We start from the raw sequence: 17,082 nt of genomic DNA, 5'->3' as shown, positions 1-17,082 counted from the left end.
TCGACGTATGCCACTTCAATTTCATCACTTGTAGCGTATTTCTTCTGCACCAAAATGTAAATTGGCCACAATATGACCGCGGTTACATTATGCCTGGTGTAATACAAGTTATTTGATTTCAGTCGGATTTGCTTTACGACTCGCAAGCGCGGTCTGGAATGGATTTCAAGCCTATCATCGGGGCGTCGTTGCTTCTTCGAGCTGGACAAGAATCCGGGGATATTATCGTGCAGACGCTTGCCGATGACATCCCAGAACTAGACGAGTTCTTCAAGGTATGGCTCTCTTATTCCTAATATCTAGATCTCTCCACAAATCAATCCTTCAGCTGCATATAAACAAAAACATCTTTTTTCTACAGAGGACAGGATTGTTCAAAAATAACTTTTTTTCCTTCAGATTTTCGTGGCCATTAGCTAACATTATTAGGTTTTCTAAAAAAAAACGTTGCACACCAAATTTGACTCAATTCCAACGGGTAGAAGTGAAGCTGTTAGATTTTAAAAGTTTGAATTTATGATAAATTTTTTTTTCAAACTTCACTGGGCTAACTCATGAAATTGCTAATAGCTTACAAAAACTATGCAAAACAAATTTGGCTCTGACACGCAGCTGATACGCAGTACAGCAACAGCAACGGAACCTAATGAACGTAAGAATAAACGTAAGTAAGGAATGTAAGCTAAGTAAGGGAGAATGTGGGATTTACAATAGACTTTGCGACAACGTAAATAACCAACAATCGCTGGTTCGCCGACTCTTATTATAGCGGTTGGAACAACCTATCCGAGAAGGCTTGATTATAAATGATTGCTAAAATACGAATACAATTGAAGATACTCAGAAAAATACTTAAAAAAAGTAGAGGTACTCCAAATTAATTGATAGATCCCGCCGAACAAGATTTTGTAGTTAAAGCACAAATTGTAAGATGCAAATTGGCATTGCAAACTTGGTAAAACCAACCCGCATTTTTAATGGCGGTCTAAAAATCAATAATTTGCTTGTAACTTTTTTTCTGTACAGTTTCATGACCAAGTTCTATGGAAGGGAGATAGAGACATGTTGCTTCCGCAGATTTTAAGCCCAAAACTAGCTTTCTAGCATAAGCGGTTATTGAGATATGGCAAAAGTAGCTATTTTCGGCTCGTTCGGTGAAATTGCATGTTCACTAGAGGGTGCAGAAACCTGAAATTATGATAGAAGTAATTCATTTGAGATTTGGGACCAAATATCAAAGGCACTTTGTGAAATTAAAATTTTTCTATTTTTCACTCAACCCTAGTACTCCATTGCTAACCATCTCCCCATTTCCACGTATCAGGTTCGAATTCTGAACGTCACCGTGATCGATGTTGAATCCTCCGCCATAAATCATCCGAGAGTCGCTGGAAACGGGGAAGCAACCATTACGATCGCAGAGAACGATCACCCGTACGGGATGTTCACCCTTCGCAGCTCCTCTGCGGGGTCAAAAGACGGGGGTAAAACCGTCGAAGCGGAAGAGCGGCCGCACTTGTCTCTGGAGATGGTCGTCGAGAGAAAAGGCAAGTGAAGTGTAGTTTTTACTGTTGTTATTGTAACTAAGTGCTTCTGATGGAGTAGATTACTGGAGTAGAAGTATGGAAATATGGGTCGAGAAGGGTATAATTTTGAGTCGCGACAACACCAGAGTTATGATTGACTATTTTTTTTCTCTCTCCACGCGATTTATAGTTATAGCCCTTCGTATAGCCCGAAATTCATATTTGAGGTTTTTTTCATCAGCAGTCACAATCTTCCATGCCATCAAACTATCCGTTGGGATTGCTAGCATTCTGGTTGCATTTTCTATTATGGCGATAAGGGGTCGCGAAATTTTGCACTATCGTAAAGGGAGCGTGTTTAAAAAAGTTTGAAAACCGCTGCTGTAATGGGCACTGTTTAGTCAACAATCGAGACACTTATTAAAGTTGTTACTAAAATATGGCTTGATCGCCGGCAAACATGAAGACCGGCAAACATGAAGATATACCGTTTTGGCCAATATATGGTTGGGCAAAGTGCGGTGCCAAAGAGATAGTGGGCAATAAAACCTTTGCCAAAATTCACTGTCGCTGGTTGGCTAAAACATTCGATATTGATATGTACTGTTGATGAAATGGTCGCCAGCAAATAGTCCCGTCCTTGCAACCTGGGTAGACAAGTAGTTCAAATGCATTCCCACTGTGGCCGCTGAAGGAATATAATGCACCCCAATTTGAAATCTCGTGCGGCAGACATGTTTCATAGAGCTACTTTGCGTGCAAATGTTATTTGTGCGTTCTCAATGTCATAAATGCCTGTAGAAAAGTAGCATACTGTATTAAACGCGTATTCCTTTTGATGTATGAGACTTTGGGTCGCGAGATGCCAATAAAACTCGGATTTGGGTCTCGGTCTAAAAGGTTTAAGAACCAGTGTTTAACAATTTGGATATTTAAAAGTAGAAAGTGGGTTCGGCGTGAGTTCGTATCGCTTTTAGAGTGGAATTGTGACGTAAAATAGCTCCTGTATCATGATAACTGACTCGAGCCATTACAACCCCCTCATTTTATGAACTTAGGCGGATCCGTGGGAGACGTTACGGTTGACTGGTTAGTACGGAGCGGACAGGCTTTGAGAAATGTCGACTTTCTCGGCGACGACGCGACATTGAAATTTGCTCACGGCGAAACCAGGAAGGGTATGATGTTTGAATCTTTATAAAATATATATTCAAGGGAAAAGAACTTTAGAGTAATATTTTTATATTGAAATACCGAATATTGAAATACCGACACACGTCACAGATCTAATTGTCAGCAACTAGTAGTGAATTAAAAAGAAGCTTGTATATCAACAATTGTATCACCAAATATGACGTCACAGGCATGAAAATTCAAATAATTGAGGCGAACAGACGGCCTATGTTAATTGCATTACTATGTGTATGATCTAAAAATGGTACATTGAGCTTAAGACATCTGTTTTCCTTGATTATTCGAATTTCCGTGCCTGATTCTGGATTGCGATTGAGATTTTCGCAATCAATTCTTCATGGATGGCCAGTTGTAAATTTACCAAAAGAAGCACATTCAATACTTGATTTGCCGAGGGTTTAATGACCGCATATGCGGGGTTCAAGTACCTACCAACAGGTTTGGAACCGCTGATTCCGAAGGCACTCACCGCATATGTGTTCTCGCAGTCATCAGCTTGAGTGTGATCGACGACGAGACGCCGGAATTGAACGAAGATTTCAAAGTCGAGCTCGGCGAGACCACAGGCGGCGCGGTCGTCAGCAAGTCAGAGGGATCTGTCCGCGCGATTATTCTTGCTAACGACAACGCTGGCGGCATAGTATCATTCCATCCGCAGTCGACGGTGGTTATCGGCGATGAAGGTAATGGCTGTATTAGATTTCTCTCTTGAGCTTTTCGTGGCCAAACAATCGCTTGATATTTTTCCCTTGTTTGGTGTGTATGTAATCCAAGACTTCGCTCTGTCAGCCGCCTTCAAAACGCTGATCTTGAGTTCCATAGGGTGGTTCTGCCCCCTTCCACCCCGGCTCCCTACAATCGAAGGTTTTCGGGGTAACAGCTACGGTCCCGACTGTACCCATAATCTCATTTGTGATTACAGAGCTCCCTCGGTATATAATTATTTGTTTTCGATCCCATGTTTCAATATTCCATTTTCTTTTACTTTTCATTCAGTGTGCATGCCTCCTCTTTACATCGCCTAGTCCAAGGTGGGTGTCTGATTCCATAGACTACTCCAAGTCGCTTCGACACCTTCCTATCTTTTCATTGTATCGCATTTTTGTGGGGTGTTGAACTGATAATAATTGCTAATAAAACCAATGGTGACGAATGATGATGCGGTAAAAGATATGTTGAAATCAATCGTATTTTGCAAGCGTAGAAGTGTTTTTTTCTGGAAAAGTAACTGTTGAATCGGAATTTTATAACTGAGAAGTTAGTTTTTCTGAAGCGTGTCTGCTATCAGAGAGAGAGATATGGTATTCTTTTTCGCCTGCACCATCGAGATGCTTTGGCGACGGAGTTGCGATATGGCCCCATGAGGTCATCTAGTCTGCGCCCCCGTTTTTTTTTCTCCTCCATGCTATCCGTGATTGCTGAGCCCCTAGCAGGATAGCTGCTGATACCTATTTTCGAGTCTTTGGTATGATCCGGACGGGGATCGAACTCACGACCTACCGCTCGAGAAGCCGGACGCATAACCATTACACTATCTCGCTCGGAGTAAGCCTTATCTCAGCTTATCGTTGCCTTACAATAATTAGCTTGATTAAGTACCATAATTTCTGCTTTATTTCCTAAATTCTAACACCGTTCTAGGCAATGCCTTTGTCACGAGGTTACAGAGTGTATAGTGGCGAGACAAATTTAGATAAAGACAAAATCATTTCCATTCCAGGTGACACGGTCCGGCTGGATGTTGCACGTTCAGCGCCAGCCAAAGGTTCTTGCGACGTTTGGTGGGAAATAGAATCGTTGAATTCTATCGACGGAGTTAATGCGACAAGCGGAGTGGTCCGTCTTGCACCGGATCAGACCAGAGCTTCGATTTGGATCCAACTAATTCCGGACGAAGAGCCGGAAATCAAGGAGGAATATAGTGTTGTACTCAAGAGGATACGTTCGTACGGTGAGGATTTATGATGCTTTTCAAAATTGATCGCAAACATGGTTTGGAATTTATCGCATTTTTCCTCAGCAATGTATTCCTGGTATTATTAAATTATTCTTCAAAAAAGCAAATGTAAAACAACTGCATTTTAAAATCTGAACATATCTATCTGTTTTCATTTTTTATCTACATATTCTCCATAAAGGCATGATTTATTTTAAGTAGGCCTAATGGTCATGAATATAATGCGCAGTAAAGAGGTTTGTACCGATCTCGGAAGAATACCTCCGCGGCGCTTATATGGTGCTGTTTAATGCATAAACTGTGAAATACAGCTTTAATGAGATACTGTATGTAAAAATATTCTTCAGCCTAAGAGCAATGAGTAGATTTGTGTGACTTTCAGTAGGTTCGTTTTAGCTTAGATCTGACCGTGGTAATATTTTAGTAAAGAACAGATTGATAGATATTTTCCTTAAATTTCGATGCAGCAGGCTAACTTCTAACAAAGCTAATGACATTCCAATGTATAGGTAGCCTATACCATCAAATCACCATAGAACTTTATTATATGTAAACAAGATTAGACTTATGGGAATTTGTGATATAGTACAGGGTACAGGGCACAGGTGACCGAAATCAATAATTATAAAGTCTGTCAGTATATTAACCTTCATGTACAGCTCATGATGCATTGATCTCAATAGTCTTATCTGTATTCGTTACACATAGTATTTTCCCTCATCTGATTCCCTTTCGCATTATCAGCTCCTTGAATATCACTGGTGCCGTTATTCTTGCAGACATACCCTCTTCTGGAGCGGGTGCTATCGACCCGCAAAGGTCACAAGCCAGTATCACCATCAGAGGTTCGGACGAACCCCACGGAGTATTTAGAATATCGGAAACGTCGCTTATAACCAGCGCTACCGAGGCATTGGGTCATTTGGACGTGTATGTTTCACGTGGGTTCGGATCGGTGGGAGACGTCAAAGTGTATTTTGAAGTTATTCCAGGTTGGAACGATTAATTTTCGACTTTGACAATGTATTTCATTGTTTTTCGAATTCCATGTTCGTTGTGTTATATAGGCTCGTAGACAGGGGAGTACTCTGGTACAATCTGAACATTGTAATTGACAAAATATCATGTATACAAAGACTAGATGCGATACCGGACCAAACTCCCAGTATGAATCATGAGGTGATACAAGGCAAATGTCAAACCTCTGAGCTCCCCACATAATGTATTGCGAATACATGGGCCTACGGCTGCTGTGGGCCTCTACTAGCTGGTAAATATTACTGAAAATTACAAATATTGTTAATTAGTAGCGATGATGGGCTGTAAAGTCAGAATTTGGGGTTTCATTCAATTTTCTCCCTGATATTGCTTTTAGTCACATATTCAAATTTTCTCTCTACGCAGTGAGAGCCACATAAATTCTGTGAAAACCCATTGGAGACAGAGTTTGTTGGAATGCTCTGACTCCGACTACCAAATGTTGTCAAATGTTACTAAAAAGTGCCCTTGCAGTTACAAAAGATGTTAAGTTTTTCACGTGGGCTGACCTTGAAAAACTTCATTTCTTTGTGCGAATACAGTGTTTTCAAACTCAAAAAATAAGTCACTTGGTAATAATAATAACTAAAAATATAATAAACATATAATTTTCACGGTAGATTTTCTGGAAGAGTCAGAGTCTGTATATTAAAAATGTCTGGAGTTGTTGGTAAGGTGAAATCACTCCACGGCCCTAATTTACGTCTGGCAATTCGACAGGATGTGTACAATTCTTGATTTTTGTGTCAGGGACGCTGGGCTCGTTAAACCCCGATGTCGAACCCGCAGAGCCGTACGTGGATTTCACATTCTCCAGCGATGGTGTCGAAAAGAGCAGGCATTACATCTTGTTTCGTGACGGCGTGACTTCGCTGCCGTTAAAGTTCAAAATTATCGACGACAACGTACCTGAACTGAACGAGATATTTCACGTCAATCTCACAAGTGTGGTGCTTGTACGGAAGTCTCCAGAAGCGATTAACTTCATACCGCCTGCTATCGGTAAGTACTTGGAGTAGTAGCTATGTACTATTTCTATCTATATCGTCTGCTATCGACTCAATGGAATACTTGAATCCAGTTATAGAATGGCTTCAATATTGCAACATTTAAATGTTATCAGTTACCGCGCGATGATGATTGGGATCCGTTTGTACTGTAATCAGAATTTATTTATGATACCGATGCCACATTCTTAATTCCGATTCAAGTTCAGATGTATAAATATGTCAAAAAAGGCTTGAAAATACTTGCGATAGTCAACTTGCGTATTTACTACTCCCGCTGCTTGCTGTTGCTATCTATTGTAGTGCGCAAATGTTGCATTCCCTTGGTACCGTATCTTCCGTGCCACTATCGAGCAGGTTCTTCTATACGGAATAGAGGCACTCACGCTGACAGAGAAGCTGGCTAAGACGCTCAACGCTAACTACGACGCACTCCTCCGCTATGCACTCGGCATTCACCATCCGGAGCATATGTCCACGAATGCATTGCGAGAGCTCACAGGAACGGTCCCATGCCGTCTACTGGCAGCTGAACGACGCTTCCGCCTAATCGGGCATCTAGTGCGGCACCAAGACGAGCAACCAGCCGCCGCCATCATCAATCACATTCCGACGGAGCCATGGCGCAGAGGTGGCTGGAATCGGAAAACATGGCGCTCGACAATGGAGACTGACCTAGCGCAACGCGGGCTGTCGCTTGAAGACGCCCACGACCGCCTACGTTGGAGACGCTTAATACGAGCCTAAAACTTATTATCTTGATGTTTTTTTTTGTTTCCTGTTTTCTTTTGCACTTTTCATTTTACTCTAATTGAAAAGTCGATATATATATAAATGTTACATTGTTCCTTACAGATTCTGAACATAGACTGTCTCAAGTGCTTATCGACGCTAATGACGGTACCAAGGGAATGATACAATTTCACGTCGACTCAGTGAACTTGACAACCAACGAGGTTGAAGTAAGGCTTTTCATATATCCTTGATCCTTTTCTTGTTATCAGTATAATAGTGCAAGCTTTTATTTGTGGTATTCGTGGGCCTGATGATTGGATTCCTGTGTTACCTGTTCGTATTTAAGTACGCGCCATCAATAATAATGAAGCCGTCTCTCTAACAATCATGTGAGCGTGTGACACAATATTTGGCTAAAGGCAGATATATAACATTATTTAGGTAGTGCTTGTTGTGAAATGAGTAGTTAGTGTTTGTGTCTGTGTTCCAACTGTCTATTGAGTATTGTATGCGTATCGAAATTAACCTGAATAATTTCGGCTGACGCTCGTCAGCGCTTATGGGAAAGGACTAATGGAGTTTCGTATATCAACATTGTTATCACCAGATAGGCTATAACGTCGCATGCATAAAGATTTGAATAATTCAGGCGAGCTAAAGCTTAAATATGTGTCAATCGAAGTTGTTTGGTTTTATTTCAATATTAATATATTATTCAATGGTATATTGAAGTTTTTAACCTCTATCCAATAGTCTCTTCAAACTGTTTTTTGCTAATTAACTTTGATCTCAAACCCGATTTAATGTAATTCAATTCAATTCTTCAATTCTGTTCTTGTGTCTTCATGGATGGTTTTAACAAAGCCTATTCGCTGTAGGGAAGGGACACACAAGTAACGTTGACTGTCGTAAGAGAAAAGGGAACGTACGGCGATGTCTCTTTCTTTGTGTACCCGCAAAACGGAAAAGCGGAACGCGGAAAAGACTATGAATGCGAAGCAGAGGTGAGTCAGTGTTTAACTGTAATTATTCGGCGCTGGGAAAAAATAGCGCGAAACGCGCCAAGCTTGCTGTACAGGATCCGGTCAAGTACTTATATGTCGATGCTGTTAAAATTCATGATTTTTGTTCAGACCATGATCGTACCAGACAGCGTAGACCACGTCTTCTATTACATCACGATCAACGACGATCACATTCCCGAGGGCGAGGAGAGCTTTGAAGTTATTCTCGGTAATCCGTCCGCCGGACTGCAGCTAGGCGCGGAAACCAAGGCCACCGTTTATATTCTATCCAACGACGACGCTCACGGAAAACTGGCTTTCACCAACGAACCAGTGATTTATATTGAAGAGCCGGATGATAATAGGTAAAATAGGAATAGGAGGTTATCTATTTTTGTCCTTGATGTTTTACACCGACACCGACTCATTATATTTTACGTACACACGATCTGTGCATATGCATACCTTGAGTGTTTGATGTACATATGTCCGATGAAACATTTAATCCAGCGAAGTAGGTTGTCATGATTAACAGTTTTTAATCAGACGATTAGTATTCTCCTGTATTAGCTAACTTAATGATCACGTCCATCTATTACACTTCTTCAATGGTGTTTATTTGCAAACATTGTCGTATTCTAGCGTATCCAACAGCAAAGCCGAATTGGTTATAACCCGCATGCCTCCCGCCGGCACTTTCGGTGATATATCGGTCAGATATTTCATTCAACGCGAGGGAAGATCACGTTACGAGACCTTGTCGGAGGATTTAAGCCCCGACGAAGGATACATCACCATCAAAAACGGGGAGAGCCAAGAGGTGTGTAAATAACAGAAATTAATCTATTTTGATAAAATACGAAATTATCATCATTATTAGAACCTGACCGACACCGATTTTTTTCAGATTTTTACAGATATTAGCTAAAATTGTTAATTTGTATAAAAAAACGTTGCACACCAAATTTGACTCAATTCCAATCAGTAGAAGTGAAGCTACAGGAGTTTGAAAATTGGGAATTTATTAGGAAATATTTTGTGATGCGATTGTTAACATACGATGTTCTTTTGAATTCTCTACTAGTTGCTGGCGATTACTCCTGACGAGTGTCAGCCGAAAACATTCGGGTTCATTTCAAAATGAATATACTATACAATTGTATAAGAAATATAAAAAAAAAATTCAAATTGTCTAAAACTTGTCTAAATATACAATGCATAACAATTTTGGCCAAAGTCCAACCAGTTGCAGCGAAGTTGTTGCAGTTGTAGCATTGACAGTTGGTAGCCCCAGAATTATTGATGAAAAATTCAAATAACTTTGCTTCTACAGGTTGGAATTGAGTCAAATTTGTTTTGCATCGTTTTTGTAAACAACGTTACAATTTCATGGGGCAGTAAAATTTGAAAATGAGATTTTTGAATTCTGCTGGTTGGATTTGAGCCACATTTGGTGTGCAACGCTTTTTAACGAATCTAACAATTTTAGCTCATAGCCGCGAAAATATGTAGAAAAAACTTATTTTTTGAACAACCCTAATCATTATATTTCGTTAGGTTCTTGAGATATCCGCTCTCGAAGATGATATCGCAGAATTGGACGAGTCTTTTCTAATCACTCTCTCGCATCCGCAAGGTGGCGCTACGCTATCTCAAAATCACACCGCCAAGATTGTTATCAGAGAAAATGACGCGCCGTACGGGCGATTCAATATAAAACCGAGAAACCACAGGTTAGAAATTTGGATTAGCTGGATAAGAGTGCGATCGATTTCTATATGAAATTTTCGTTTAGAGAGAAACACAATTTCTTGGAGGTGGAAGAAGGTATCGGTGCGAAAATTGTGGAGTTTGATATCACCAGGACGCAAGGATCGCTAGGGAATGTGAGAGTGTCAGTGAGCAGTGTTGACGGTGTGATGTTTTTTATATTATAAAATACATTGAGGAGGTATGAAATTCCTAATAGCATGTGGTAAATCAAACATTCTAGATAACACATTGATCTTATTAGGGTTTGTATAATTGATTTATCGATTGTCGCACCCTGGGACATGGTTAGCAACCCACTTACACAATCTGAAACTTCTCTGGTAGATTGCCACTACCTGTTACAGTAAGTACTTTGAACACCTGTAATAACATAACCATAATTGCTCGTGTGAAACACATGCGTATCTCACTTAGCCACTATGGCCGACATTTTTTCCTCCAGAAAGGGTAACTCGTGATTTTCTTCATGATTTTGGTTTACTTGGAAACTTCTCCCATATCTTCCAAGCAAGAAACGTGGAAAATGTCATCTCGGTTGTAAAAAGCATCGTCGTGTTTCGCCAAAACATTTAGAACGCCCGATTTTCAAGCTATCAGCAGCGTACTTAAAGTATGCCACAATTTGTTTTTCATCTTTCGCTTGTCTTTGATAAATCTATCACTTGAGAGCATGACAGAATTTAATAGAGAGAGAAAAATATTTATTGATTCATCCAACTGTAAAGAAAATAACATTGGCACACGGAATAATAACAAAAAAACTTAACGGTGTAGGACAAGGTGTGATCGATATGACTCTGTTTAGGGTCACTACGAGTGCTGCAGAATGTATTATTGACGATTTACACTAACACTTCTTCAAATAAAACTGAATTATCTCTTTGGCTCTGGTCACACTCCAGTACAATCCTAATTCAGATTCCATTCTACCATACCATCCGCAAAAGAAAAACCTCATTACCCAACCAATATATTTTGCACAAGGTTAATCGAATTGTATTCATCTCAACCTCGATTTTTCTCGTCAAGGTACGGCTGTCTCATACGTAACCGATTCCAAAAGACAACCTCTGCTGAGCGCCGTTCAAACATTCGATGCGTCATCATCGTCATCATTTTACGAATTCAAGCTTGAAGGCGTTCAATATTTCCTGGCGTTATCATCAGACAGGTTATATAGTTTATAGCCTGGTGTTGGAATATTTCTAATAATTTTTTTTCATGCACTCTTTCAGGTCCGGTCCTATGTCGACACTTCTTGATAGCTCAGGATCGCTGTCTTCTCTTTCTAGTGGAGTCCACTCGACCTTGTATCAGAATAAGGGACTATTCACTCCATTGCAGGTTAGTTACAGAAACAAAGAGTACTTGTAATCCGTAAAAGTAGTAATTCGTTGCTGACCACCTCCGTATGATATGCATTCCAGAGAACTGACGTTTTTTTTTAGTCCACATAGGTGGTCAAAGTAGTCAGCGTTGTTACTTGAGCAGAATTACAATTTCAAGTAGATATAGCTATTTCCAAGACATTTCCTAACTACTTCTACTGGAACTCCAAAAGTCTGTAATTTCAAAAACTAGGTTTGGTTGAGGATGTGAAATAATTTTTTTTTTCTAATATCACCGGCTTAGTTTTTAGATCGTCAGGTTGTTCGAGTAAGTTTTGTTGATTCAAGTGGGTATTTTTTTCCGACCTATTCCACTTCTAATTGAACATTTTGTAGGCAAAACTACAAACATTTTATATTTTATAACCAGTGACCACCTTAGCCCTATTTTTTCCATCTCAACTCCCAAAGAGCCATACACACCAATCAACTGTTACGTCACAATTGAAAATTCATGACGTCATGGTAGCACTAATTCGGGCTCACTGCACGGGATTCCTCGTGTGCGCCATATTTTCTCAGTAAAATCTGGTATTTATTGTTCGGAAATAAAGGTCGAAACGAGAGGTATAGGACAGACGGGCCAAGCCTCACCCTTGATAACGTAATTCATATGTAGCTTAGAATTTTTTACAACTGATATTAATCGAATGTAACTATCAAACTGATTACGAAAATCTAAATACTTACCGACTTTTCAAAGTATTCAGCGGCAACATAACGTTGCGCTACACGTGTACATTTTATCGCTGGTACTACACAGAGCTATACTTACCGATCAAGAACGTGGATACTGGATAGCTATGGCGTTGTTTGTAATTCGAGTTTGTAATTGTCACATTCACAACAGTTCATTTTGCGACGTAGATCAGGAAGACAATGCGTATTTGAAAACTGCGTTTTGAAATGGGCGGCGCCGGGTCTGCTATGCTCTTCGATTAATCAACGTATTGTGAAATTCAAGATTTCGAGTCGGGTACATAGAATTCGCGAGTGATGTTGACCACCGGTGTCTCAGTAACTAAAACTTGATGGTTTTGAGAAGAGGGGGTCCGAGCCCCTAAACCTGAAGACGACATTGTCTTTACCTCTCTAAGACATGTTTGTACTGCCACGAGAATAATTATTTTGGCCGTGATTAAAATTTACCAACAACTCGTTGCAATATTGATCAATTCAATACAAAAATCAATATTTGACAAAGAGCCATATCTTATACCCAAAAGAGCCATGTATGGCTCGCGAGCCATAGGTTCCCAACCACTGACGTACATGATAGCGTGATGGGGGAGCGTCTGGTTTCTCGATCAGTGGGTCATGGGTTCAATCTCCGGCCGTGTCAGACCAGAGACCTAATTAGTAACACTGGTATCTACGGTTTCCCCGCTTGGCGCTCAGCATTACCTGGATAGCATTGAGGGGTGGTGCAAGACTTACAAGGCTATATCTGCACCTTCCTTCAATTTTTACTTATAAATTAAAAATTTCAATTCAAGATTGCACGGCCTTTACTGGTTGGAATTGACTCAAATTTGGTGTGCATCGTTTTCTTAGACAACCTGACGATTTAGTCAATAAGCGAGTGAGATTTGGATAAAAAAGTTTTTTTTGAACAACCCTAGTGTACATTGTACATCATGCACTCATGGTACGCGTATGCACGGATCGTGTGTATGTATTTCACGAGCCGGTGTATATGCCGCAAAAATATACAACTATTCCTATTTCATTTAGTCAATTTAAATGGTTGTGAAGGGCAGATTGTTCAACCATATTCTATTATATCAATTGTCAGACGATTGAGACCGATGGAGCTTCCTCATCATTGACTTTCGACATCGGCGGCGGCCGTACGTATCTGCTGATCACAAACCACGGAAAATACGGCAGGTACTGAACCGGATTGACTCTAAATAAAACTCTTGTTTGACATCCGCTGTCCATTTCACAGGTACGAAACCACGACCCGTCTTTACAAAATGCTGAATGGTGGAGGTCTGAAATTGGTCGATGAAGTCGACACCAAAGGCGCTTCGGATGCTACGCATTTCGAATCAACCGGACTGCACTATGTCGTCGTAGCAAACAGCGTAGACAACAACCAGGTTGTGTCTGGTCAATCATGAATAAAATCATAGTAACACAGAAAATCATATTTCAGATGTCTAACATAAATTCTGGCGTGTACCGGTTTGATGTGTTGAACGAAAGGTTGGTGTTGATCCAAACTCTACCAACCCGAGGTGCTGTGGCCGTCGGTACCTTCAAGTGGAATGACGATTTATACTTAGCGATAGCAAACAGGTTTGTGATTGCTTGAGCCTTATGGTTATAAGTAGGGCAAGCTTTTGTTGCAGTTAAATCCGTGGAAAGTTGCATTTATTTTTGAGAAAAGTTGCAGTGAAAAGTTGCATTTATTTTTTCACAAAAGTTGCACTAAAAGGCTACATTTTGCTCGGTTGACTAAAAAAAAAGGTCAACTTCCCAGTTCCACTCCTGATTGACTAAAAAAACTTTCCGGCTCAGCTCCCGAAATACCCATAAGAGCGTTACTTCAGTGCTGATTTACGGTATCGCAGTCGAATTTGGCCGTGAATGCCACCAAAATCGAAAATTCTTTCATGAAAAATCGAAAAAGTTGCAAGTTGCATGAAAGAAAGGGACAAAAGTTGCAAAAGTTGCACTAGAAGATTCCTTCAAACAGCTTAAAACAGCATTCTACATATCTTACGAGTATTTAGGAAGCTGCCGGAAGCTGTAAAAAAAAGTTGCAAAAGCTGCAAAAACTTGCCCTCATACCCCGTTCACTTTGTGACAATGCAGTTAATAGGGTCCATCAAACCACTAGGTGTCGCCAGACTTTAGGTGGTAACCGCCGTTGTTACGTACGCGGTTGCCGTTATCAGAAACCTGTAGGTTACTTTCTCGATTGTGTAAGGGTATTTTTTATGGAAATAATGGCTACAACATATTCTACGTGGACCGTGAGCTCGCTATAATATGAACTAAAACTTCGAAAACTTCTGGTGCTGAGCTGGTAGCCGACATTTAGTTGACAATTTCACATTCTCACCTAGTTATCAAATCGGCCTTATTTCCTTCCGTAGAAGCCTTCCGAAGTTTTAGTTCATTTTATAGCGACTTCACGGTCCCCGTAGAATATGTTGTAGCCATTTTTTCCATAAAAAATACCCTTACACAATCGAGAAGGTAACCTACAGGTTTCTGAATACGGCAACCGCATACGTAACAAAGGCGGTTACCACCTAAAGTCTGGCGACACCTAGTGGTTTGATGGACCCTATTGATCCCAGGGTTGTAACCAAGTCACAAGGTTTCGAGTCACAAGACAATCTCGCTTTGATAGTTTTGAGTCGAGTCATTTTCAATTCACCACCGAGTCCAAGTCATGGAGTAGAGTGTCGAGTCCGAGTCCAAGTCGCTGTGTTGACTGCTCAGATCCGAGTTTTGGTAGACACAGTCTGGAGCCGTATGACTCAAGTCGAGTCATTTTTTGAGAGAATGACTTGACTCACCAAAAAATCGCGACTCGAGTCTGGCTCGAGTCATTACAACCCTGGTTGATCCCTGCTTTGCAGATATGTCATTTCAAAAACTTGTGTACTACGTAGCGTTGCATGACATATTTGGATGCAGTGATAAGATGAGTCTAGTTTTTAAGCCTACCTATTTGTGAATAAAGTATCAAGATTATAATTATTGTTGATGTTAGTTCAAATGCGCGTATAACTGCAGTACACTATAAAAATTGTACTCTGATCATTGTGCCGAGCCATGGTCTTCGAAATTGCCCGCAACGATTTCAATCAGTCAAAGTTTTACTATTAAATTACGTCTCGGGCACTGTTGGAATTTGTGTTCACAATGTGTGCAATCAAGTGCGCTGGAAATAAAGAAAAGACATTGACAATTAGGCCTACCACATTCTTCTAACACAAATTACGGACGCTCTTTAGCACCCACTAGTGGATTTCAAAATGAGGTATTGGCACACTGTCGATCAATATGACGTCACACCTGCAAAGTTTTGTGTATCGACTAGATGTGGTCACCATCCGCTTCACGAGTATATGAGGTTGTGAGTTGTAACCAGGGCCGAAGCCGCATTTTTTTCAGCCCCCGCCCGCCCTAATAAACGCTCATCTTGAGCCCACCGTAGGGTAATCGATGCAACTTCTGACGGCTTACGATATGCAGCTGGTCGTGAAATGATTTGAATGAATAATGGCTCAAAACTGAGTACGTTCAATATCTTCGCGAACCGCAGACTGAAGGCAAACTGCCCCCAGGTTCAGAACCACTATCTTTGAATAAAGCAGCCAAACCGCCTAAACCGACTATATGAAGAAACCGTTATCTTGTAATTGCGATTACAATTAGACTTATTTCTGTAACTGAATGTTATTTTTATTTATTTTTGATTGCAGATTTTGCGGGGTTTGGTATGTTCCCATATCAAAACCAATACATGTGATACTAAATCGCACGCAGCGCGAAGAAAATTTTCATGTAGCATAAATCTGCCCAAAATAATATTGTTTCTGTTAATTTAGTAAAAATTATGAGCTTACTTGAGAATTCCGGACATTTAGGCATATTTTAGATATTATTCCCCAGTTTTAACACTGAAATTCCGGACGTATGTCAAGCCTAGCCTAACGTCACCTTGGTTATTGTCATTCTACAATTTGCCTGCGAATGAAAGCAGATTCAAATTAATTTTCGTGAAACTTGTCATATATTGCAGTAGAGACTCGGAATCGGAAGAGGGTGTCGTGAATTCGGCTGTATACAAATGGACATTTAGCCCGGAAGGGATCGCGAGCTTTGCGGAAAGACAAGGGGTGGCCGCCAGTCACGCGACCGATCTTGAAATCATGAATATCGGCAGAGAAATCTTCGTGGCATTGCCCACGCGCACCTACGTCAGCAACACAGTCACCTCGCAAGATGTGGAATGGGTGGATATCTTGAAGGTGGGCCTTGCGAATAAAATGCCAGAACGTGTTACGAACTGCTATTTTGATTTTGTATTATACAGTATATTTAGTTCATTGAACAAAGGTTCAGACACTGAAAATTTCACAAATCTTTTACTATTGGTGTATGAACAAATTTTCTGTTTCTGGAATGGATGGCACTTTCCGCGGTCTCCAACAGGGCCGTAGCCAAGTCACAAGGTTCCTAGTCACAAGTCAATTTCACTTTTATATTTTTGACTTGAGTCGCGTTGAGTCATTTTCAATTCACCGCCGAGCCTTAGTGTTAAGACTCGAGTTCAGTTTGGAATTCAATGTGGTTCAACCCACTTTTTTCAGCTCTGCTTGAGTGACATAGAATGGCTTACATTCATAATATCGTAATTTTCCCCAGTCTTAACAGTTTATGGCCCTATTTTCCAAGTACCAGTACTGGTAGACGAAATACCAATCATGTGGT

General features: G+C 40.5%; 4 protein-coding genes across 4 annotated transcripts in view; 1 reads left to right on the top strand and 3 right to left on the bottom strand.

Annotated features, from left to right (window-relative positions):
- LOC145448355 (adhesion G-protein coupled receptor V1-like) overlaps positions 1 to 17,082 on the top strand; it is a 94,180-nt gene that overhangs the window by 33,166 nt on the left and 43,932 nt on the right. Inside the window, exons 50-68 of the mRNA XM_080326736.1 lie at positions 123 to 275; positions 1,325 to 1,547; positions 2,585 to 2,704; positions 3,209 to 3,403; positions 4,441 to 4,671; positions 5,457 to 5,669; positions 6,466 to 6,717; positions 7,578 to 7,684; positions 8,336 to 8,461; positions 8,591 to 8,826; positions 9,104 to 9,281; positions 10,019 to 10,194; positions 10,257 to 10,375; positions 11,264 to 11,405; positions 11,470 to 11,578; positions 13,418 to 13,512; positions 13,574 to 13,727; positions 13,784 to 13,926; positions 16,391 to 16,619. Of these exons, the coding sequence (XP_080182862.1) occupies positions 123 to 275; positions 1,325 to 1,547; positions 2,585 to 2,704; positions 3,209 to 3,403; positions 4,441 to 4,671; positions 5,457 to 5,669; positions 6,466 to 6,717; positions 7,578 to 7,684; positions 8,336 to 8,461; positions 8,591 to 8,826; positions 9,104 to 9,281; positions 10,019 to 10,194; positions 10,257 to 10,375; positions 11,264 to 11,405; positions 11,470 to 11,578; positions 13,418 to 13,512; positions 13,574 to 13,727; positions 13,784 to 13,926; positions 16,391 to 16,619 (3,201 nt within the window). The remainder of the gene's footprint in view (positions 1 to 122; positions 276 to 1,324; positions 1,548 to 2,584; positions 2,705 to 3,208; positions 3,404 to 4,440; positions 4,672 to 5,456; positions 5,670 to 6,465; positions 6,718 to 7,577; positions 7,685 to 8,335; positions 8,462 to 8,590; positions 8,827 to 9,103; positions 9,282 to 10,018; positions 10,195 to 10,256; positions 10,376 to 11,263; positions 11,406 to 11,469; positions 11,579 to 13,417; positions 13,513 to 13,573; positions 13,728 to 13,783; positions 13,927 to 16,390; positions 16,620 to 17,082) is intronic.
- LOC145448361 (uncharacterized) overlaps positions 1 to 17,082 on the bottom strand; it is a 230,016-nt gene that overhangs the window by 200,948 nt on the left and 11,986 nt on the right. The window lies entirely within an intron of this gene.
- The window catches only part of LOC145448364 (vesicle transport protein GOT1B-like), a 109,389-nt gene that overhangs the window by 80,321 nt on the left and 11,986 nt on the right, over positions 1 to 17,082 (bottom strand). The window lies entirely within an intron of this gene.
- LOC145448356 (transmembrane protein 214-A-like) overlaps positions 1 to 17,082 on the bottom strand; it is a 245,912-nt gene that overhangs the window by 216,845 nt on the left and 11,985 nt on the right. The gene's annotated exons all lie outside the window — the stretch shown is intronic.

Source organism: Botryllus schlosseri, chromosome 10, assembly GCF_051294905.1.
Source record: "Botryllus schlosseri isolate E-star chromosome 10, Bs_hap1, whole genome shotgun sequence".
Lineage (NCBI taxonomy): Eukaryota > Metazoa > Chordata > Ascidiacea > Stolidobranchia > Styelidae > Botryllus > Botryllus schlosseri.
The sequence above is the reverse complement of the archived record's forward strand: the minus strand, read 5'-3'. Positions and strand labels throughout refer to the sequence as shown.